Source organism: Caloenas nicobarica, chromosome 3, assembly GCF_036013445.1.
Source record: "Caloenas nicobarica isolate bCalNic1 chromosome 3, bCalNic1.hap1, whole genome shotgun sequence".
NCBI classification, from domain to species: Eukaryota; Metazoa; Chordata; class Aves; order Columbiformes; family Columbidae; genus Caloenas; species Caloenas nicobarica.
This window is the reverse complement of record NC_088247.1, coordinates 91741092-91766445: the sequence shown is the minus strand read 5'-3', so window position 1 is coordinate 91766445 and position 25354 is coordinate 91741092. Positions and strand designations below refer to the sequence as shown.

The window sequence follows — 25354 nt, the reverse complement described above, 5'->3', positions numbered from 1 at the left end:
CTAATAATCAGCAATAAGATTACAGAGATCAGAAACCACAGAAGCAAAAGGGAGAGTTTTAAGACTGCAGAAAGGTAAATCTGTAAATAAAGCTAGTTTAAAGTGATCAACTAAGAAAACCCCATGTCTTAATCTCTTCTCTGTCTTTGCCCAAAGACTGCACAGCTGAGCTCTTTCTGCTCTGGCTTGAGCTTCCTTGCAGTGATGAGTCATTAAAATGGCACCTCCACAAAACAGCAGGGCTCAGACAGAGAGAGAGTGACAGACATGTATTTCTAAATGCTGCACTGAAATCAATGTGTAGGTACATGTGCATGCACAGAGGAAGGTGTCAGAAATACTAGAACCTTATCCCTTTAAGAAAAATGTTTCCCAAGAAGATCTTGCAGCCTTCTGTGAGCAACAGTGAGAGTGTAACATAAATCATCTTCCAACCTCATAAGCCACTTTGGGCAGGTACCGTTTTCTGCTGCTTGCAGCTCCCGGAGTCTTTCTATGGAAATGATTGTCACCAGGTTCACAAATGCCCGTGGAACCTGCCAAGAGAATAAGCAAACCCATAGCCAGTGCCCAGAGCACAGAGGGACATCTTTGCCCTGACACAGTCACAGCAGACCTCAGGTAGCAGACTGCTGATTCAGGCAGCTTGCATTATTTATAACAGATGCATTCAAAGGAGTTTCTCAATAATTAATCCCCCTCACATACAATACTAAATTACAGCCCCTGCCCATGCTGCCTAGTTCTATTTTACATGCTGATGGCTGATTGCTTGAAAGTGATGGCTTCATAAAAGTCCAAACAAATTGTTATAATTCTCAGCATGGCTCAGACACCTGCTAACACTTTGAGTGCTCTCATCATCCTCACCCTCACCTGGAATATCAGAATCTCTCAACAACCACAAAAAAATATACTGATTTGCAGCATAGTGAACGAGCAAGGCATTTTCTAGCCATTGAATACCATAAGTTTGTTCAAATTCATTGCAATACTTCTTACGTTATCTGTCCACAGCACATCAGCTAGAACCAAGCATATCCTTATTCCTTCAGTAAAATACTTCTCCAGCCCTCTCTGCCTCTCACAAATATTTTCTTGCAAGTAAGCATCTCTGCATACAGCAGTGCTCCACAGGTGAAAGTAGGGAACTCTTAATCAATAATGACTACTTTACAAACAGAACACAATCCCCACCCCCACATACTACAAAAAGTTTTGTTTACCTCACTGTGAAGCATGTCCAAAGCAGTTTGTAGACTGTAGGTGTAGTTTTCAGGAGAATAGTGTACCTGTTGAAGCAAGAGGACTGAATTCTATTGACAATCAGCTTACTCGGGCAGGCACAACAGTGACTAGATGAAGTCTCTCAGAGCAGCATTCATGTTTTTAACTCTTAAGTCAAGAGTAAGAGAGTCTCAGGCAAAACTGTCCAGTCTTTGCTTTTCTTCTTTCCTATCACTCACAAGATCTAGTGGCCACTGGATACCACTGAGGGAGCAAATTCAGGAGGCGTTATCAGACATCACAACATCCTCCATGCCCAGGCTTGCTCAGGCCAGTCTTAAAAGCACGGCTAACATCTCACTAACAGGGACTGTCTTTGGGAGAGATCAGTTTGTGAAAAAGTAAGTTTGTTTCTGCTGTATGGAATGTTAGCAACATGCCTCCTGTGTGCTCCTTACCTGCCACAAATAATAAGTGCGAAAGCTTGGGCATTTATCTGGGAATGAAATCACTTTACATACTTGCCTCTCAGTGGTGAAATTCCCCTGTTCCATTTGAGTGGTTTAAACCCTGTAATTGAATTGCCTCAAGTAATGCAATTTTTATTTCTTCACTTGTAGAACTTTTCAACAGTCAAATAAACTTCCCTATGAGAAATGTCTGTCTTATTTTCAGCCTTAATTCTCTTTGATTTAATTTCAAGCAGAAGTTCATTGAGACCCCTACTGGCCTACTCTACAAAACTCAACAGTTCCCTTATTCGTTTCCTAAATCACAGCTCACCAAGAGCATTGTGGTTGGTGCTATTTGTAGCGGTGCAATGCAAAGGCAACAGCACTGTGATCTTTGGATGCAGACATGCTATCTCCTTGTCACTCACACTCATGAGTGACTGCGATTTTGTTTCTGGGTCAGGAGCAGAAAATAGGAACAGTCAGTTTGCTCCTTCCTTGTTTTGTAACCATCTTACTGTGCTGCTTTGTTGTTTTTCCTGGTCTGAAATCAATTACGCAGAATTAGAAGTACGTGCTCTGCTGCTTATAAGTACGTAAGACTCATCACGACATGAGGAGTCTGCCGTGGCCTTTCACCTCCTCTATACTCACACATACCAAAGGCTATGTACAGTATGTGTATATTATACAGATATACAGCATATACTACATTATAAATAATTGCATCAGCATGAGCTGTGGGTAGAACCATTCCCATAGCACTGAAACTGGTAAGAAAGCACCGAGTGAGACTTAGGAGTGTGACTGTGCACACAGCAAAGTAAAGCAAAAATCCTTGACCTTTTACCTATAAGGTGGTAAAGCGACTAGATAACAGAAAACTAGTTAACAGCAAAACAAAGTAGCCACAACTATGTCATTTACAGGTATTATAAAAATATAACTTCAGTTATCACAACATCAGGTTGAACAACCTGAAGGCCTCCATACAGTTACATTCCAGAGCAGTGTAAATAAGACCTGCCTCATTTTGGTCTCACCCACCCAGTTCTGCCCTCTCACCCTCTGCCAGGCAGAGGGACCTCACACCCAGGCTGCAGGCAGCAGAGCACTTACTGGATCTCTGCAGGATTGGCATAGATCATTTCCTCCTACAAAAAGTGTTATGAGTTTCCAGTCGGTCTGAAAATTTATTCTCTGCACAAAGGAGATGGAATGAAAGTTGTTATTATAAAAAAAAAAAAAAAAGGGGGGGGGGAAGCGGGCAGGGAGGGAGGCAGGCAACATACTAAATACAGATTTAACATTTCTCAGGGTACCTAGCTATAACTCTCTAAGCATCCACAACAAAAATGAATTTGTAGCCATGACTGAAGATGTAGAAACTACTAAGATCTAAGTAAAGTTTACAATATCAGCGGTAACACACAAAATTATTTGCTTCAGAAAACTATTGCTCAAAATTCATCCGTATGCTTTTCTTAGTAATATCTTGTGTATACACTGACTCCTCCTGCACTTCTAGGAATATATCTTCATTGCAAAAATGATGGTATGTGTTTCACTGTGTCATAAATAATGCAGCTATCCCGCTGGAAAACCCTGGAGAGCGAAGTATTTTGGTCCTGCTGTGAGACAAGCTGCAAAGAATAGAGGGGCAATATTAACTCTAACAATACTAGTAAAAAAAAAATAGAGCACTTTTTTCCTCTGGAAGGATTTTGCAAAGGGCTAGTTAATGCAAGATAATTATACTTCAGTAAACACACACCTTCCTAGCTTTGAGGAAAGGTTCAAATAGCTTAGTACCGTGTAGCTGATGTTGTACTCAATATCTTAATGCTTCAATTTCCATGCAAAACACCACTAAGGAAAGCAGCAATAATATATCAGCCTCAAGTGGTTTAAAGACATCTGTCTTCAAAGGCAAAAGGCAACATATCCCAGCTGTTAAACACACTGTTTAGTAGTTTGGTCTCAAAAAGTACTTATCCAAATTAAAAGAGGGGAAATTTTTCCTCCTGCACTAAAAAGGCATTTTAAAAAGAAAACAAAAGGAGCTCTTAAATCAAATATATATGACTTATATGGAATATGAATATTCTTTGTAGTTAGAAAGGAGTTTATTAGTTAAATAAAAAAAGTTTATCTGTTAAATAAAAGGATCTGCATTCATTTCTGTTGTGTGCTGTTTCTAAGCAGGTAAACATGACAGAGTAGTAGTACCTAGAAACCTTGAATGGTTTGAATGAAAATGATCCAACCACTTGATCATTAGCTGCTATTCCTTTTAATATCATTGCAGATACAGCCCGAGTGAAATTTTTTTTATGAGAAAGTGAACCAAAAAGGAAGTTACTGCAAATGTTTTTGCCAATATATATTAACCAGACAGGCACACACAGTTATCTTGAAGGCTTTTTGGCTACTTTCCAAATGCACAATTGGCAAGCAAAATAGTCTCCTGTAACTTAGGTTACTGATTGCACACGACATTTGTCAAAATTTGAGGTGAAAAATATGCAAGCAATCCTCAGGCTAATATGTGTTTTACAGACCATTAATCAAATAATTCTTAACAACAAACGTGTAAGTAAAAGATCAGCTGATAACTAAGTGAAAGAAGGGACTAAACTGTTTTTGAAGAAAACAAGTCCTTTCCTCAGTTCACATGTTCACTCCACATTATTTGCCACTTGAAAATCTTGCCCTCAACATCCTAGCACATACCATTACTACTGGCAAACCCATGTGCTCACAAGATAATTAGTAGTACCACAGCAAAACCCTAGCAGAGAAAAAGTTCTGTCATCTTCCAGGGTGACGTATATTGAGAGAGGAAGCAACAGCACTGAATTTACCAGCCACTTCTGGTAAACATGAGAAGATTACAATTGTCTGGATTTGACAGTAACTGCCACATGCTGCTACAAAAACATTTAAGAAAATGCTATAGATTATTTTGTACTGACTCACAATCTGCACTGGGGAATATTACACTGTATGTTGCTGTACCCACAGCTTTGATGTTTGGCATCTGCTGTTGGTCTGTTAGAAACTGGTTATACCACATGACTTAATCTTTCTAAAGATATTAATGATATATCAAACTCACAGTATCATTCTTCATTCGGTCCACCAGACTTCTAACCTGTGCGGGAACATGCCTAAAAACAAAAACATGAAAGTAAAATAATAAAAATGAAAAAGGAATCCTGCATAGACAACAGGCAAAGGAGAAAGGTGATGAACGGATGTCCCACGCATGACTAAAGAAATCTGGGAAAGTCCAGTTTTCATTGAGAGGTATGATACCCGAAAAAAGCTATTATAAATATTGGGATAGTAATGGAAAAATTGAGAAAACAATTACCATTCAACAGGGACTCGATCACTTTGCAAATGCTGCAAATGCCCCTTTTACAAACTGTACAGAAAACACACTGTGCTACCACAAAATAAATGCACTTTTCTCCTTCCCAACATCAGACAGGTGCTATTGATACACATATCATAGAAGCATCTGTGCATGTATCAATGTTATTACATGGCCTCAAGCCACTCAGAAGAAATGTTCCCAAGAGAAAAAGATATTATTTGAATTTGACTAAGAGTGAGCACAGCGTTCTCTAGGTAATTCCCAGCTCTGCCACAGACTGACCATAAGCAATTCACAATTTTCTCTTAGTTTATCTACACAAACCCTTGGTCCTACTGACAAGGGGGTCTGAATATACCTCCTATAAAATGGGGATATTTTTCCTTTGCCTCGCAATAAGGATGTGAAGCTTTCTGAGTAGTGTTTGTAAAATATTTTACGCTTTTTGGTTTAAAATGTTAGAGAAAGCATTGCTTTTGCTGCTGTTTCATTTGATACACTAGAAACATTATACAGTCCCAGTCATATTTCTTGGCTTTCACACTAAAGATGGGCTAAAGAAATACATTTGGGCTTGCCTATCAGCCTTATTGCACTCCTGCCAAATCCAGGGTTTGGGCCTTTTTTAGCTAGTACGAGTTTTCAAGAAAAATCAACATTCTATTAAAATTAGAAGAGTTTTCCTCTTACTCTGCACGATTCCCTGCCACAGCTTGGTTGAGTGAAGCATTATCTGTATTCTGCCTTCCAGTGCCAATGGAATACCCTATCAGAGATGGGTTGAACTCACGAAGAATATCTGCAGAAAAAGAGAGCACACTGGAATGTTGCTTACTTCAACAAGTAAAAAATGAGGTTATAAAGATCAGACCTTAACAAAAGACCATTAAAAACCTTTAAGAGATACCTATCAAAAAATTAACCTTGAAGTATAATAAACATGGAGATTTGTCACCATACAACTACCTCCTTGTCTTCAAGATTTCTGAATTTCATTAACTCAGATATGTTTGGGAATAGACTGACTTAGCTTATTGAATTATTGTGCATACTGTATCTTATAGTACTTGTTTAGAAACTGCTTAATAAGAATTTGCTTAACATAAGTTTGCTTAGACTGCAAGCTGTGAACTTTTGAACTTTCTGCTTAGTTAAGTAAAAAAGGCCTCAGAGGGGTTCAAGCTACTAGATAAGGGGAGCTGCGTCCTTGGAGATAAGTAAAAGAACAGAACGGCGTCTAAGAGGAGAAACAGAAGAATGTTTTGGCTTTTGCCAAGAACTTTCTCTCCAACATCCCAGCTGCAGGTGCAAAATAGCAAGTGATGGACAGCACCCAGACTGACGGCCAGGCTGGACAGTGAGAAACAGACAACTACCCACAGAGATAAGAAACAGCCCGCCTGATGAAAATGAAGAGATCTAATGAAGAAGAGGGAGAGCACAGACTCTAATTTTGCAATTGGCCCAGAATGATGTGGGGGAGGGCGGGAGGCTTGGATTGCGGGGGATAATTGCCTAGAGTTCTTTTGGCTAGGGGTCCCACTTCCAGAGGTGCCCAGCTTAAGCTGCTCTACACTGTACCTAGCAAGTAAGTTAGTTATTTAAGAAGCGTTTCTGGAATCCATGCCTGAGTCTCTGCATCAGGAAACCTAGGGAAAAGAAACTTCCGTAACAGATACCTCATGACCTAATGTGAGTGTCCTGTCTAGAAATGCCATTTTGCCTGGTGAGGCTCAGCAACCCTACGTTCAGGCAAGAGACTCTCATGCGGTCATACTCTAACTGCAGATGGGTTGGAATCAAATTTTTTAGCCTGATTTCCCCAGATGTATTAACCTCAAATATCTAGGATTCCCTTCTATATCTTAGTTACAAATCAGCCTTACAGACACCCCAGAGGAAGGCAGGACAATGGAGGAGTCTGCCTTGGTTGATGAGGACTGGGTTAGGGAGCAATTAAGCAATCTGGACATCCATAAATCCATGGGTCCAGATGGGATGCACCCGCGGGTGCTGAGGGAGCTGGCTGAAGTCATTGCTAGGCCACTCTCCATCATCTTTGCTAAGTCGTGAGAAACAGGAGAGGTGCCTGAGGACTGGAGGAAAGCAAATGTGACTCCGGTCTTCAAAAAGGGCAAGAAGGAGGACCCAGGTAACTATAGACTGGTCAGTCTCACCTCCATCCCTGGGAAAGGTGATGGAACAACTTATCCTTGGTGCCATCTCAAGGCATATCAAGGCTAAGAGGGTCATTAGGGGCAGTCGACATGGCTTCACCAAGAAGAAGTTGTGCTTGACCAAACTCATAGCCTTTTATGAGGACATAACCAGATGGATAGATGATGGCAGAGCAGTGGATGTGGTCTACCTTGACTTCAGTAAAGCATTTGACACTGTCTCCCACAGCATCCTCACAGCTAAACTGAGGAAGTGTGGTCTGGACGATCGGGTAGTGAGGTGGACTGTGAACTGGCTGAAGGAAAGAAGCCAGAGAGTCGTGGTCAATGGGGCAGAGTCTGGTTGGAGGCCTGTATCTAGTGGAGTGCCTCAAGGGTCAGTTCTGGGACCAATACTGTTCAATATATTCATCAATGACTTGGATGAGGGAATAGAGTGCACTGTCAGCACGTTTGCTGATGACACCAAGCTGGGAGGAGTGGCTGACACGCCAGAAGGCTGTGCTGCCATCCAGAGACCTGGACAGGCTGGAGAGTTGGGCGGGGAAAAAAATTAATGAAATATAACAAGGGCAAGTGTAGAGTCTTGAATTTGGGCAGGAACAACCCCAGGTTCCAGTACAGGTTGGGGAATGACCTATTAGAGAGCAGTGTAGGGGAAAGAGACCTGGGGGTCCTGGTGGACAGCAGGATGACCATGAGCCAGCACTGTGCCCTTGCGGCCAAGAAGGCCAATGGCATCCTGGGGTGTATTAGAAGGGGGGTGGTTAGTAGGTCGAGAGAGGTTCTCTTCCTCCTCTGCTCTGCCCTGGTGACACCTCATCTGGAATATTGTGTCCAGCTCTGGGCCCCTCAGTTCAAGAAGGACAGGGAACTGCTGGAGAGAGTCCAGCGCAGGGCAACAAAGATGATTAAGGGAGTGGCGCATCTCCCTTATGAGGAAAGGCTGAGGGAGCTGGGGCTCTTTAGCTTGGAAAAGAGGAGACTGAGGGGTGACCTCATTAATGTTTATAAATATATGAAGATCGAGTGTCATGAGGATGGAGCCAGGCTCTTCTCGGTGACAACCAATGATAGGACAAGGGGCAGTGGGTGCAAACTGGAACACAGGAGGCTCCACTTAAATATGAGAAGAATCTTCTTCCGAGTGAGGGTGACAGAACACTGGAACAGGCTGCCCAGGGAGGTTGTGGAGTCTCCTTCTCTGGAGACATTCAAAACCTGCCTGGACACATTCCTGTGTAACCTCATCTGGGTGTTCCTGCTCCGGTGGGGGGATTGGACTAGATGATCTTTTGAGGTCCCTTCCAATCCCTAACATTCTGTGATTCTGTGATCTAAAATGCCCTGACCTCTAAAAAGTGTGTAAAATCTGATCTTGTAACATGATTCTGCTCCTGCCTGAAGCGGCTTTCCCATACAGTCAAAACAATTCCTTTAGGCTATGACCTAAAATCTTTGATTCATCTATCGCCAGCACATTTTGGACAAAACTACAACCAACGGGAAAATACTGAACCAACCAAACCCATAGGAATTACAAGATACGTAGTTAAATCAAGCACAGCAAAATTCAGCCTGGTTGTTACGCGGATTTTACTCAGCACTGGCCATTGAACACAAAGGGATTTGTTCTGTCATGCTACAAATCATAAAGCTTCATGTCTTCTTTTGTAATGACAGCCATTTTAATAAACAGCGCCAGATATTTATCAAGTTTATGGAAAAAGGCACTTACTTGGTAATGTTGTGACTGTGCTTAAGTTTTCATCTCCTCCGCCACTGTTAAGAAGAAAGAACAAGAAAAAGATGTTCTGAGATATGGACTTGGTAAGTCAGTGGACTAAGTAAGACAGCTCCCCCTTATGGGATTTCTACACGTGTACACAGCATGTTTTCTGGTGGTTGTACCTGAGTCAAAGCAAGCTCTTGTGTGCATACCAATGGGGTCATGAAATCAGACACTCTGTCATAATCATAATAATTATATTAAAAGCCCTGTACAGTAGCTGCCCTTTCAATTCTCTCAGGTATTTTAACTTATGTTCAAACCTAGTTGGAATAAACAAGAATTTTTACAAGCTGCCATCTTTGTTATTGCCTCTCTTAAAATACTTATACATCAATTTTTAGTTAACAAATCCTTTATATCCATAACGACAAGTTCTAAAAGCATATATTTCACAGTTATAAGTATACTCAATAACTTTCTCCTCTATTTCACTCAGTTAGAAGAATACTACTAGATTGGTAAAATTCACCAAATGTCTGAGTGCTCTTTATCCTCCTTTCATGCTCTAGAGAATGCTAGCACACTTTTCCCTCTGATTGTCAGTAGAACATTATTAAAGATCAAAATATAAAAAGTTGGACTTATGACACCCCTAGTATTTCTTTAATTTGGAACAGAGGATTTTGAAGTGTCCTGGTACCCATTTAGACCTCTTACAGAGCTGCAAGTGTTTCAAATGGATAAGAAATGACAAACAGAAAATCAGCCTGACAGGTTTGGTGTTAAGTAATACAGTAGCAGAATAATAAGTAAACATGATTGCCTGTGTTCAGAGTGGCTTTTTGACCTGTCTAACAAAACGCTGCATGTATGAGAGTCTGTATTGACTCAATTGATAAACTGCTCTGAATGACGCAAGCAATACTGGGAAAGGCCAAGGAAACAGGCACTGTGTATGAAACAGCAGCAGCACGAAAGATCCCATTCTGACTTTTCATAGACGGTTGATTTTACATGAGACAAACAGGTGAAGTGGGCCACAGTGGGGAAGAATAGACGAAGTATAGATAGAACATGGACAGAAACGCAGAATGCGCAAGTGGTGCGATGCCACTGGGATCTAGGAGTCCCCCTTGCAATAGCTACAAGCGTGAGAGGAGAAAGGGACTGTTTTAACAAGGACCCCATTTCATCCACGTATCAAGGCCTATTCCAGCCATACTACGTCATACTCTGGATCACCACTAGTTTGAATATTTTCTTTATCATGAGTAAAAGTACAACCATGTACCTCCATGCAAAACTCAAAGTCAAATTCACTCTCCACAACATCCTGGTTGTTACAAAAAACAAGTATACATATCAAAACCCAAGAAAATGGGTTCCCTCCCATTGTGGGGGAATTACTGGGACTCACCTCCAAGAAACACCTCGGTATTGCGTCAGGACATCCAGAATATCATGGGGTTTGGATTTTGCTCCATTACCTGCCTGGAAGCAGAAGACAAGCTCAGCTTTAGAAAATAAGAATTGCTACAGCAACTAGTTCTCTGACTGATTCTAATGAAAATAATTAAAAAGGATGTTAATGAAGCAAGCTACGTCGTCTTCCCAAAGTGTAACAGATCCTTGTTCTCAAGAGGATCAAGGACTGAGGGTATTTTAACTCTACTCCAGTGAATTATCCTCTTCTATCAACTTCTTGATTAGAAAAATTGGTTGAGAATTTTCAAAATATTCATATAATTCTAAATTTACATAAGGAATAAATAAGATGGCAATGGTCCTGAATGAATAATCTGTTATAATGTTCCTCACACTAGAAAGTGATACAGTGATTTTCTGTCTTCCCTCCCCTAGTTTCCTCAAGGAAGGAGACTACAAGGATTTAATGCCACAATCAGCACAGAACATGTAAGAAACATCAATTATGGTATAAGCAGTGAAGCAGTCATCACTGATTGGAGAATCACAGCCAGTTTAGGGGTAACGAGTTTACATAGTTCCAGGAATGGCGTTAAAAAAAAAAAAATAATCTCAAGATAAGTTACACTTCACACACGTGATATCTGTTGCAATTTTACTCAAATATTGAGTTAGTATAAACAGACATGGCTTTATATGCTTTGGTAGTACCATATATATATAGATATATATCATATATATACACACATACACACAATTAGCTGCAGAATTTGTTCTTTCTATTTCTGCTGCTTACTAATAGCTTTGGAGGCCAATACCTTCAAAGCCGCCTAGAATCAATAAAAAAAAAAAAGCAATTGTTGCAAGCCCCTCTAGCAGGCTGGTTTTGCTGCTATGCAGTCTAATTTTGCAGCTCTTCCTTCTGTGGCACTCTGTGGACTTTAAATGGGAACTGTGTGCTCAGATGAGACTCGTGATCTGATTACCAGTCAGTCAAAGTGGAGTACAGAAAAGAATATCTGAAAAATGTGTTTGGCTCAAGAGGGCATAACTGCATGTATTCTATCACTCAGGTTAAAAATTCAGAAATGCTTTTTCATTACTTGCTTTAACGATGGTTATCCAGTGATCTTCACTTACTGTGATTGAATCTCCCAGGGCACCAATCACCCGAATATCAGCTGGTTTCAAATTATGAACTAATAAATAAAAAATAAAGGTAGTGTAAAGGAAGGAGGTAAGAAAGAAAACTTCAAACTGTGATGGTTATCAGAAATTTTCCTTAGAATGAGCATAAAGCATTGCAAAGATGGTATTTTAATATTTATGACAGCATCAGCGCAGAATAACAGACACCGACAGGCATCAGACCAGAAATTATTCTTGGTACTATGGCTGGGCACCAGCTACAGCAACAAGGGAGGCAGTAAGATTTCAGTCTTGCATCTCTGCTTATGCAAATTCCTTTTAACCAGCAGAAACTACTGAAAAGCAGGCACAGCTCCGGTGCCAGCACAGGGTGAAAATTATGGGACTGTTGCAGCTTCTGAGGGAAGACAAAACCTGCCTGGGGACAGAATTCCACATGACTCCCCAGATTGCACTGACAAGAGCTCCTGCTCCACACATGCACAGTTTACCACCTCTGCAACTGGAGTAGTCTATTACCTCCTGTCTTTTCCACTGTCCCTTCTTTGTTCGTAAATGGAAGGCGCTGTTGCACAAGCTTTCACCAGCCTTGAGGGAGAACTTGCACCTCACCATACAACTGCTTAAGACCGTTTTTGGAACAACACAAAAGCCAGAGTCAATAGAGTGCACTGCTTCAAAGAAAAGTGTACCTTTCCTAACTAAACTGAGTTCTTGTTCCCCTTCTATCATCAAATGAAGTAGCTCTGCAATAAAATTGCATAGGTCTGTACCTGAAACCGGAACTGTATCAGAGGGGCGCCGGTCAGAACAGGAAATATTTGTTCCATAAATCCTTTCCTGCAAAGACAGGGCAAGATTTCACATCCGACTCACTACGCTCTAGCTGTGATAAACCATTTCTGTCTCAGAGCGTTAGATTAATGAGTTTCCCACATACTTTGTATGCATCCACCCAGCTCAGCCCTGTCCTCAGGCCATGCCTACAACTACTCTTTGAAGTCAGACACAAGCTCAGTCTGTCCAGACGTAGCCACACTAGTGTAGCACGGCTCTTGCCTACCAGTGGGGCCAGTTATTTCAGACTCTGCGCCATGCTGTGTTTGGCTACACAATGTTTTGTAGTCATACTTGAGGTAGGCGAGCTCACATCTTTTTGCAAGAAACTGCTTGGACATCCCTGGAATATCCCAACACAAAACCACACCTTTGTCAGCAGTTTTACTATGCTGTAAACAAGATGAAATTGGACCCACACAGTGACGTCATTCTGATCTGATCTGGCTTTCTCCAAAGTAGGACTAAATGGCCCCATTTCCACTGTCTTCTTATCCCAGGGAAAACAACATTGTTATCCAGATGTTTTTAAAAGGTTCTAAACAGTGAAGGCAAGACTTACTTTAGACTAACTGAACACATCTAACTTAAATCACACTCTACAAAATCTACCAAGGAGAAAATCTGCTATTTAACATCTGACTCTTTTATCAAGCATTGAAGTAAAGAGCTGGAGCTTTGTATTTAGTTTTCCCAGGTAGCCTTGTTTAATTATGCTACAACACACTCTCACACACCTGCCCACTCCCTGGAATACACTCAGTCCAGATGATGCAAACAGTCCTACTATACCTGAGATGTTTCTTTGGTGTTTGATGTCTCCAGGGAAGATGAGTAGTTACTATTTCTATATGTAAACAAATATGGATTTTCCTGCAGAGTGAAGAGAGCATGTTTACCAACACTAATGGAAATACAGTCAGCTGATGTTAAAGTCTTCTGGTTAGACTTTCCAAGAGAAGAAAATTTTTACAGCATTGATTGCTGAATGAACATCACACTAGCGAAATAAACCAGGTTAGGCCTGAAAATTAAGTCCTAGTATGCTCCAGGCACAGCACCACCTCTTGCCTTAAACCTAACATCAAACAAAACACATAATTGAATTTCTTTGATGCTTTAATTGCTGTTCAGTAAAGCTTTTGGATGCCAGTAATATTTTATCACTATCAAATGACTGAAGTCAGAGCTTAAATGCAAAACCAGTAAAGAACCTGTTCTTTGAACCCAAGATGTTCAGACCGTGAAGATGCTACAGGGCTATTGGCAACTCTAGTGACTAAAACCTGACAGAGGACAGAGTCAAATCACAGAAAAGCTTAATTATATAAAATACATGGATTCAACTTTATTACTGACACAGATTTTAATACTGATAATGCACCCTGATATCCACAACTAATAAATTCAGATTAGCTAGTTATACTTTGAATGAAAAATGACACAATACAACACTAACTTTTGCCAAAAGTTCTTGTTTTCAGAGTTTCATCTTTATTTTATAAAGAGCCTGTGTGAATGAACTTCAAGAACACTGAATTTTTAAACACTGTAGTATCTTGGGCAAATGCACATTCCCAAGAAATTCGGAAGATGATAACAGCATTTGAAGGCCTGGAAATTCTGCAGAAAGTAAATAAAATCTCACAGTAATAAGGAAATCCTTTTACCTGAGATGGACAGTGGACCTGAAGCATTTTTGTATCACTATAAGGCTGCTTCTGTCCAATCGGCTCCATCTGGAAAGGGAGAGAACAGAGGAATTGTACATATGCTGTGCGGGGGAGGGAAGGGAGAGCCCCAGCAACTCAAATGCTCTAGTGCCTGGAGGTTTCCATGAAGTCCATATATATATACACACATAAACTTGTTTTGCTTATGATAAATACATACCTACAAAAGCAAGGAACTGAAAACAAGGCCTCTCACATGATCAGACTGTGATCCCATCACTGTTAAAACAACCATCCACGCATTAACTCTGCTCTTGGGAATGCTAGCTCTGGAAGCTTTTTTCCTACAGGCTGCTGATCTCATATCACAGCACTCAACTCCTTGCAGTCAACTCTCTATTTATCAGCTCAGCCACAGTAACTGTAGACATGCTCTAGAAAAGCATAACTTAAACCATTGTCATGATTGTTTTCCCCCCTTATGGTATGTAATTTAAACTTTACTGCAATTTGCAAGCCAGTATTATTTCCCAGCTGGATATGAGAAAGCAAAGGGTGGGTCACCATAGCTCCACTGCCAGGTAACATCTCTTTGCAGCAATCTGTCCGTCCTCCCAAGCCCCATCCACCACATTTTCTGCCTTCTCCCAGGCTGTGAAACCATGCTCACAAGCACTTGGGGAAGGCGCACTTGAGAGTTTACAGTTCGTGGTTTTCATACAAAAGTATAAAGAAACATACAGGCTTTCATGTGGGAGGAAAAGCAACTCTGAGTAGATTGAAACTTTGAAGTAAAAATGGTATTACTGAAACTCCTTGGAAAATGCAGCTTTAACTCAGATTATGCACTAAAGTCTTGCTTAAGTCCACATCACTTTACCTTAGAAACATGAAGTACAGAATACCCAATATAAATGGAAAACTAAAAATCTTCCATTTGTTGCTACATTCGTGCTATATCAGCTTTTTTCCTTCTTTCTTATGGACACTATCTGTATGTACTCCCTCTGCTGCAAATTCATTTTGCAAAGTCAGAAACATGGCACATAACACATTAAGGTCACATACCAATCCTCTGGTGGCTGTAGCCCATGCAACTAAAAGCTTGCTAATTTATCCCACCTTCCAGAACTGTTCCCTTATCTATATGTTTATATATGTTAGACAACATCAAAAGGCATGCTCCAATTCTGCACAGAGGCTTGATTATATATATATTTGTTGGCTTTCTTCTAAGGAGGAGGAGAGAAGATTGTTGTTAATGAAAAATTATGGAATGATTCCAGACTCAATACTGGCAGCACAAAGTGGTAAATACCACAGAGAATCACTTCACCTGTTCAGATACCTTTCTGGGTGCTAATTAAATTGCAATCACACCCAAAGGAGTTGGTCACTGGTTTAAATTCCTCAGTGAATGTCTGCTCAGCTTGCACCAGCTGCCAGAAGCAGTAGACTACATAAGAAACAGGATCGAAGGGACTGGAACATACAGCAATAACTGGCTTGATGTCATCAATACATTCTGAGCAGGAATGTTATATTTTATTTTGGTTGTTCCATCAATGAAAATAAAGAGAAAATTCAGAGAAATAGAGAAGAGGTTTAGAGAGGTAGATATTATCTGAAAGAAGCATTTGAAGAAACAGAGTCTGTGATTTTTTGAAAGAGAGAAATAAAAGGAATGTCCCTGAAATACATAAAATAACAAAGCTTAGACCTCCCCTGAATTCCAGCACATGTGTCACACAGGCAGGTTAGGGTGCAGGTCTGCCCTGGTGCTACAGCGGTTACTAAGTCAGTGTAAACCCCTGAACGCAGCAGAGAGGCACAGGCAGTCTCCTGCTGTGGTGCTCCCATTGGGGTTCTTGCCTGGTCTCAGTTTCTCTCCTGTTTGCAGGCTAAGAGGTTTTTTGTGTGTTGTTTTGTTGTTGTTTGGTTTGGGTTTTTGTTGGCTTTTGTTTTGTTTGTGGGTGGTTGTGGTTTTTTTCCAGGTTTTTTTTGTTACACAAAAGAATGCCCAACACAAGAACAAGAGCTTCTCGTCGAAGTTCTTTACACACGAGAAAGGAGCTTTGCCCCTGGATATATTTCCAGAGGTAAAATTGTAGGCAGTTGCCAGAATTTATCAATCAGGCTCCCTGTGGTAAACATCAAAGGTATCCAAGTAAACAGCCAAACTTTCTCACCTTTTCCTAGGTACCTACGTCATTTAGCTGACTGTTCTTTGATGTGCCTAGCATATGAACTGCATTGCTCCTAGATAGCTAGAAATGTTTCGGTAAAATATCCAGCCATGCTTAGAACAAGTCCTTAGTAGTTGCTAGCTCAGCTTTTTCTCAGCCAGACTGAAGTTCAGTGCTACTGCCAACTGCCACCAGGTTTTTCAAGGTTTTGCCCTTTGGCCAATAAGCAGGTAATAATTCCAAGAAAGTGGCTGGTACCAAGCCTCAAAACTACATAAGGACAGCCTGGCAGACAGCTGGAGGAGGGAAACTCTCTGAATCTGCTTCTCAGGCACCTCCTCATTCTGCTGTGTTTCCTGCTTGACAGGTCATGATCCCGAGTTCCTACCAGTTCCCAATACTGTATTGTGGGTTGGGGTTTTTTTGTTGTGGTTTTTAAAGCAGTCAGCATAAACCATTAGCTCTACTCCCCAGTAGAATGAGAGCGGCGTTTATTGTGCAAGGATACCTGCCAGTGCTTCTCACACTAAAAGCATCTTTCATATCATCTGCTTTTACATCATGGCAAAATACCAGAGGCAGATAAGGAGCCTATCCAGAGAGGTGCCTTTCTGATGATCGACAGCTCTACTAAGAAAATTCCAGTAAATAAGAGAGGAGACAGGAAAACAGGAAAAGGGGTTGTGAAGGGAATACTACCATATCTGTAGTCTCCCTTCAAACCAGTAGAAAGACGTGTTTTTACCACATTTTGGTCTTCCTCCAGACCACTAAGGCTGTTCCCTTTTGAGAGGAACCACACCACATTGAGGAAAAACACTGAAATAAAGCAAAGTTGGTATTTATCTCCTTTATGACAATTTTCTGGTTCTGGTGGCTCCCCAACACACTCACTGCCCAAGTCTGGGTAAATGGCCCTAATGCAGCCTTCCTTAAAAGTATCACCTCATTTTGTTTATAGTTTTTCGCCTCTGCTGTTTCCTCAAAATGCTCCTCACAAGTTAAAGTGCCAAGAATAAAGTAACACATCAAAGGACGTGATGCTTAAGGACAGAGACCAGGAGGCCAAATAAAAGTCTGCACAAAAAAGGGTTAGAGAGAGAAAAATGAAGCAGAGAGAAAGAGGAGGGCTTTTCTATTGGCGGAAGCTGCAAATAAATGTATATCACCTGAAGGGACAGAAGGAATTTGTTGCAAGCTAAGTGTAAGAGTTTGAGAGGGCAGAGTGATCGATACACTTCACCCATAGCCATACTTTGGCTAAGGGTGACTAAGAAGCAGCAGGCCTCATACCTGTGGTGAGCCCGCGAGCTGGAAATCTCCTGGTTCACATACAAGGAAGTGAAGGTGCCTTGAAAAAATATTTTGAGAGGTGGTTTTGAAGCTTGAAAATGCAAGGTAACCAAGGTACAGAACAAGATACCAGAACTAAAATGAAGACATCTACCTTGTCTATACTATTGAGTAGCAGCCAACTACTTCACTCTGTTGTTGTTACCATCAGGCACAATTTGAGCTCTCCCTGAACTGCAGCTGGACTGCACACCAGGTGACCCTCCCCTTGAGCAAGGACACCTTTCAAGGTCTGAAATTCCTTAGCTGAGACTAAGAGATCCTTCCTTACCCAAGGCATACAGATCCCTTACTCACGACAGATCCTCAGTAAGTGACTAATAGCACACTGAATTAATACTAATGAAACATTAGTAATCCACATGGCTACTCAATATTATAAGTATTGTATGTTTCCACGAGACATAAACCATTGTCCAAGTCTCAGACTAAGATTGCAGCTAGCTGCACCTATGCTCCATAAGGAGTTCAGAAAGTAAGAGGGTCCACTCTGAACTTCATCACTTAACAGAAACATCTTCCTTATTCTTTGTATTTCTTGCATTAGACATAAACTGTTGACCACGTCTGAGACAAAGGTTGAATCCAGCCACACCTAAGCTCTGTAAGCAGTTTAAAAAGCAAGGGGGGGTCCACTGCGAACCTCATGACTCAATGGGAGGGTCTTCCTTACCCTTTGCATCTCCAATCTCTGTGTGAATTATTCTAACTTGATTCTAACTCAATTTTCCTTTGTATGTTTCTTCCATGCCATAATAAATAATGCTAATCTTGCCTAACTCATTGAACCTTGTTAAACTTCACTAAATTCCATCAAATTTATTATAATTTTCCCTCAATAAGACATATTACCGCTTCTTTGAGTGAGGTGCATTCCACTTATCCACAACAGGCAGGAAAGAAAAATCAGTGCTGAGTTGACTGAGTATATCTGCATGAGTTATTAAACTCCAGGAGATAAATCCTGGCCCTCTGCCCTTCTACAGAGCCTGGATTTGGAGGAGGTAATATGCCTGTTTTGGACTGGGGATGATACTATCACAATTTGAGCTCTCGTTCATATTTAGAATATAAAGAATATTCAAGATGGCTACTACTGGATTCTGCATAAGTTGAAATCTAAAAAGCCAGACAGTAAGAAGCCACAGGAAAAAGAAAAAGATGTTATAGTCTAGACTTGGAAAAAAAAAATGAAAGAAAGCCCGTTAGAAGCACATGAACACTGCTAATTGCAGAGCTTGATAAAAGAGAAGGACACTACTCAAAGCTGGAGGTCAGTTTCCCACTGCTAAGTCCTAGAAAATATATTGGTTTAGGCTGATCTGTTGCAACGGTTGGATGCATCTCAGAATCTGACAAATTTAGTTCAGTTGGCCCCAAACAATTCCTGCTGGAGAAGCACAAAATAGGCTGGCAAACTGGTGGCACTGTGGTCCCTCTTCAGTCAGCAGCATTCATTTTCTACACTAGCTGAAAACATATCCAGCACTTCGTGTCAAAAATTTGCTGATGGAAAAAACATGCTAAGCAGATGTAAAGGGCCATTTTTCACAAGAAATTGGATGTTCATACTTTGTGTGGCTTGCTCCCAACTAGCTTCAATATTTGTAATGGTTAATATCTGAGGAGGATATGCCACTGTTTTCTAGTGTCTTACAAATGATGTTTAGGCGATGGCAATTGTATGATCTGGGTAACTATCTCCAACACTGAGTGGGACATTGAAACACAGGCAGTTAAAGTAAATCAGTTTCTTCACAGAGAACTGCCAAAACCAGAGAGAATATTTAATTCACACTTCAGGAATCTGACTTTCAGCATTTACTTTGCTCATTTGAGTACTGAAAATAATTGCCTAGTGAGACTAAGGCAAAAGAAGGAAAAGAAACCAACATGAATCTTATCATGGCATCTACTTTACGATAGAAGAACTGAGGTAGAAACTTTGACATCTTCATGAGTAATGTGAAAGATAACAGCAAAGAAAATAACTGGATGTAGCATGTTATTCCAAGGTTAGATCTTCAACAGCTGATCAATTTTTAACTCTTTGGCTCGTACTAACTAAAGTCCTACTAACTTTAACTAAAAGATAACATCTTTTATTAAAGTGGCTGTATGATTTTTCTAGCTATATAATCTGTTTGAATAAAAGTCTCTTCCTGCAAATCCTCGTTCTTTAAATGATCAAGGCTACAACAGCATTACTACTGCCAGACTAGCGTAAAGAAAAACGAGAATGTGCTGATTTGCATAGATTTTTTTTTTTTTCAAATGTTGTTTACTAAAAGGTGGTTGCAATATAGACTTTTTTTTTCCCCTTCGTGCTTAGGATAATTTGAACAGACACAGGAACACTAAGTGCTCTCAAATAAAAAAATCTTATTAACATGTGGACTGCTAAACAAGAAAAAAAAAAGTCTTATCTCTAATCTAACTTAACTGGCCATTGCAGATTCTTTTTTAAAAAACAATGGTTATACATGTTATAAGAAGGTTATTAGGAAAAAAAGAAAAAAGCAGAAAATGTTGAAAGCTTCTAAGTCAGAAGGAATACTAAAATCAACATCTTATCAAAACCTACTGATATCAGGGAATATCCAAACATAATATGCACTAAGCAGTAACATCCTACTTTGGCCTGGTGAGTCCAAAACCATGCACCTGTTTTTCATCTCATTCATATTGAAAAACAACTCCCATTTCTTTACTTGCTGCCATCATCAATTTTAAAATGCAAACCCCTCCAGCTGTATGTGCATCCACTCGATCATACACACAAATTCTGTGTGTCGGCAGCTCAAGCCTACAGAAGGAAACAGCCCCTTACAAAAGTGGTCATCATGTTCAAGCCTGAGTGGGTCAGAGAATCCATGTTTCTTTCAGACACACTCTCCCTCTCATTAGGAGGCACCATGGAGGCTTTCCTTAGCTGGGTAGGACATCCAGCTCTTGAGGAAGCAATAGGAGCTCCTCAAGGCTGTCTATCACCTTTTTACTATGAGTAACAGTGGCAGAAGGATGGTGGTTAAGAAGGAGACGACCTTATAAAACTCATTAGTAAAGAGGGGGATAGATAAAGGACAGAGGGAACAGAAGACTATAGTCACTATAGTCTCAGGTTAGGACAAGCCTCCGTTGTCACTGTGCCACTGTCACAGAGGGGAGACTAACAAAAAAAGGGTCTCATTTACTCCCTGAAACTTCCCACATGGCTACTTTGGAAATCTTTCTAAAAAGGTCTTGGTAGTAAGTAGCAGCCACAGAACAGCAAGAGGTTTGCCTTGGGAGTGTAAAGCATTTAGCATCATTTGAGAGCAGTCTGTGCACAGCTGAGGGTAGCAGTCCTGGGATGTTTCTTTCCTGTATTCTTCCTTTCCCTCCCTCTGTGCTACTCAAAGCCTGGCTAGTCTGGAGTTGCTACCAGGCATCCGTACTAAGTCCAGTAAGCAACAACGCCTGTGGTACTGCTCACCATGTTGTTCCATAGGCCCATGGCCATCAAAGTATAATCTTCTTCCAGAGTTTCCAGTTGCACCTTTGATGTGGTAATGGAACTACTCCTGCCCTGAAAGAGAAAGTGTTTTAGCATGAGAAAACACTTAAAGTGTATGGAAAGATGAAACATTCAGCCACAAAAGGTCCAATTCTGTAAAACAATATTCATATCCACAAGAATATCAATCTCTGCCACTCTCATTAAGCCACTTGTTGCTCACCTTAGTTGCTGCTGGTGCATCAAGACAGAACAGATACTGTTCTTGTAAGTGATTGTTGTACCTACCACTGCAAGGCAGCAGTGAAGAGACTGCACGTCAACAGGACCCGACCACCAGAGTAGCAACAAAGCACAATCACAAGAGTAGCATACAGGAGATCAGGGAGACACGGAGATGTGATCACATGAATGGTTTGGAATAAACAACACTTCTCTAGCTAACACTTACATGCATTCAAAAAGTGGAAGCATGCAGAATTTGTCTTAAGAGTTCACACTTATTTTTAAAAGAAAGTAGCTGTTTAAATAGTTTGGAATATTGCACATGGTGGGCTGCAGGTGTACCACAAATCAGAAGAAATTAAAAATCCACCTGTAACACAAGATGGCATTTAAGGCAACAACAGAGCAATTTACTAAGAGAAAGAGCGACTTCATAAAAGCTAAAAGTCTGCCATTTGTATATGGACCAGCCATTGACAAAACAAGCCTGGCAAAAGACGATCCAGCAGTAAAGGAAGATTTTGCAATACAGCAGACCTCAACCTTCCTGGAAGACAAATTTCTTCTCTCAGTTAACCTGGTTCTCATACTTGGCCGAGGGCAACAATGGAATTACCACAAATTCAACGAGCTGTTGTGATTCCCAGGAGCCAGACCATTACTCACCATCAGTCTGTTTTACAAATAACCACCTAATCTTATGTGTCAGATTTTGATACGTCGCTCTGAGCAAACAATTATATAGGAAGTAATATATTCCTTCTTCATTGCCAGGTATCAGGCAACCTTGACCTCTGAACTTCCCTTTAAAGATAACTTGTGGCAAAATCATGTCTGATGGGGCAACCCTATCTATATTCATTCCCCACTGGTTATACAAGATACAAAATCTGGACAAAATTAATTCCCAGTTTCCCAGATATCTTTAATCTAATTGCAGAGAACTAACTTATTTTCCAACACAGTTTACAAAACCTGTGTCTTTTTTCCCCTGTATCTATTTTTAAATACTTCTTGCTACCCTCTTTTTGCCTTTGTTTCCAAACACACATGAGAATAATCAGGGATCAATGACCTGATGAGTAGAAAAATATATGGAAAAATTAGCAGCACTGACAATTTCCAGACACTCATGATCTAATCTACAGAGGTGCCATGACTTGATTTCTCCTGGAGCATAGCATTCAAAACAAACCAACCAACCACAGGATCTCTGACTGACACTGTTCAAAGCAAACTCTGCTCTCAAGACCTCTGCGTCGGATCCTGAGGTGTGTTCTGCATGTGCCTGGCTACCCTTGTCTGTTTGAATTACACACAGCCTAGACAGGAAAGAGCCAGCTGAATATTGCACTCAGTCTCAGCAGATGCCACGCAGAAAGAATTAAGCAACTCAATATTACTCACTTGTCTGAGCAGCAGGTTTGTTTCTTGGAGAGATGGCTGAAGAACAACAGTGAAGTCATCCTTTTGATCATACCTTTCAGATTTCAGAAGTTTTTCCCAACCATCCTGAATAGACAACCATTTAAGCAGATGAGTACTATCAGGTAGAGAGTGCAATATATGTGCAGTTTGTCAGGGCTTAAAGTGAACTAAGATTATCCCCATCCCTAATAAACCACAATAATCAAATTATGTAATCCAGAACAAAGACAGCAATATAATGAAATCTTCTTACAAAATAATAGGAAAATCCTTGTAGCTATAAGAAAGCTATGCTGATTTCTTTGAAAGAGCAGCAAGCTTAGCAAGGTGTTGAGATGTCATGCTTATTGCTTCCCTGTAATTTTTAAAAGGGATTCCAGCACAACTGCTTTTGCCTTAACATACAGTTTGCCCTAAGTCATGTAGCAAGTTAACTGGACAAGATGGATCATTTCTCTAATGGGATATGACAGATCCTAGGTCGCCAAAAGCTATGTAGTCATTAGAAACTGCGATACTACGGTCACTCAGGTATAGAAAGAACTTATCTCCGATATTCCCGATGTAAGAAATGGGGTGAGGATTGCTGTGGACATGTGGTAAAAAGGCTGTTACTCATCTTTCTCACTGCTATTCCTTCCTTAATTCCTCACTTCAGTCCAATCTGGAAAATGGATACGCACATCTAGCAACGCAAGAGCCAAGCAACACAGAATATGCCATACCTGATAAGACCACTTCAATATGTTATCTTCTAATGTGGAGTGTTCATCAACACGATTGCATTCATTCCTGCCTGGATTGCTGCCAAAAAGACTGAAAAACATGAAAGACATTGTGAACTTTTGATAAGACAAAGAGCATGAACTCTTCTAAGCCATTGACAGGCATATACTGACAATGAAATTGTTGCATATATTGAGAAAGCTACATAAAACATCCTAATTTTTGACGTAAATATAGCATTATATATACTTCCACGTCCAGACCTCTGAATTGCTTCTGTGGTTTAAAAACCTGTTCAGGTGACAAATAAACCAGACTTGGATTAGCACAGGGTCTCACAAGCTAGCAGCATGCTCAGGCTTAAAATAGCTGCTGCACTAGATTTCTGCTGTTTCCCTCTCTATAGTCACAGAGGAAAACTGAACACAAACACTTCCACAGGAACTTTTGACTTAGTATTTGACGACAAGACCTCCATCTAGAAATGTGGATGGAAGCTCAATGCTGCAGAAGTTTATATATGCTAAAGGATCACCAGGCACCGTCAGGCAGCTGAACAATCTCGGCCAAATTTCTGTCCTGCAAGAAGAGATAGGCATACTGCGCATTTCTGCAGCTGGATGGAAAACTCGGCCCTTCTCCCAGGGCTGTAGACAGGAACAAAAAAAAGATACATTTGATATTAGTCTGCTTCCAGGAAAGATACGCTCAGCTGAAAATGGCTAGGTGGGCTGGAATCTGAGAAACCTTTTTGTGGGGTTTGCAGATGTAAGCAATAAGTATCTGTAAGAATTAGACTCTCTCACCTTTTCACAGAACTCTAGCTAAACCTATAAAATGGATATTTTCTGTTAAAATGCTTTTATCGCTGCTGGTAGGTAAAAGAAATTTGAATTTGGGACCAAAATCTTATCCAAGCCTAACAGGCAGATAAGCAGAGAGACATCTGAGAACCTCATGCAGTACATTAAGAGTTATATGCCTAAAAATGGGTTCACACACCAATTTTAGTCCAGATAACACTTCCAGTTAGTAAGAAACTAATGAAGGAAGTGGCTTTAAATCCCAATTATGTCCCAAACTTCAATGTCTAAATTTACGTACTGACATGGGACTAGTAGCGTCAGCTCTTAGACACTTGAAATTTCATCTTCTGGTATGTGCTTATGTTCTTCTTTCAAAGCACAGTTCAAAATTAAGACTTAGTAGCCAAATGCTGATACCTTTATCTGGGAGATGATCTGAGACTGAGATGAACCCAGAAGTTTATCAAACACTTAAGTACAAGGCCTGCAAGCTAGTAGAACTGTTCAAGAGCAAGTGCACAGCTACAAGAGCAAATGTAACAAGAAAGCAAATTGTCCTACACTGAAGAGGAAATATTAAAATTCCTCAGGAAAAAGAAAATATTTATTTCATTTTATTTTTAAGGCCTTCAATATATGGCAAGACCCATTTTCCTAAACTCATGTTTTCCACCTCTCATCTGTCTCATATTTTTCTCCTCAGTGCCTGTGCACAAGAAATAAGCTAAAATGCTCCATGCGGTCACTTTTGACAAGGAAAGCTTCGCCTTTGCGCATACTTGTTGTTAAGCACGTGGTTATGCAGCAGCCAGACCCCTTCCTTGACTGATAGAATGCCTCCCCACCTTGTATAGATGTGAAGCCTGTGAAACACTTTGGGATGAATATATTAGTACATAGAGTGTCTTATGCCATGGGCACAGGAAAAAAAATGCTGTGGAGTAAGATGGAGTGTAGTCTCATCAGTGGCAAACTACTCCATCATAACTGTTCATGTGTGCACTCCTACTCCATACTAAATTGGGACACAAGCTACTCATACTTTTGTTACAAGGTACTGAGAGTGGGACATGGATGAAA

General features: G+C 40.6%; 1 protein-coding gene across 1 annotated transcript in view; it reads right to left on the bottom strand.

The window, feature by feature from the left end:
• The window catches only part of PLB1 (phospholipase B1), an 84433-nt gene that overhangs the window by 44834 nt on the left and 14245 nt on the right, over positions 1-25354 (bottom strand). The window contains exons 12-25 of the mRNA XM_065631676.1: positions 23468-23546; positions 22722-22826; positions 21069-21161; positions 14052-14120; positions 13174-13254; positions 12318-12384; positions 11536-11594; positions 10388-10461; positions 8977-9020; positions 5752-5860; positions 4798-4849; positions 2799-2879; positions 1227-1292; positions 436-536 (exon numbers count right to left, since the gene is read on the bottom strand). Of these exons, the coding sequence (XP_065487748.1) occupies positions 436-536; positions 1227-1292; positions 2799-2879; positions 4798-4849; positions 5752-5860; positions 8977-9020; positions 10388-10461; positions 11536-11594; positions 12318-12384; positions 13174-13254; positions 14052-14120; positions 21069-21161; positions 22722-22826; positions 23468-23546 (1080 nt within the window). The remainder of the gene's footprint in view (positions 1-435; positions 537-1226; positions 1293-2798; positions 2880-4797; positions 4850-5751; positions 5861-8976; positions 9021-10387; positions 10462-11535; positions 11595-12317; positions 12385-13173; positions 13255-14051; positions 14121-21068; positions 21162-22721; positions 22827-23467; positions 23547-25354) is intronic.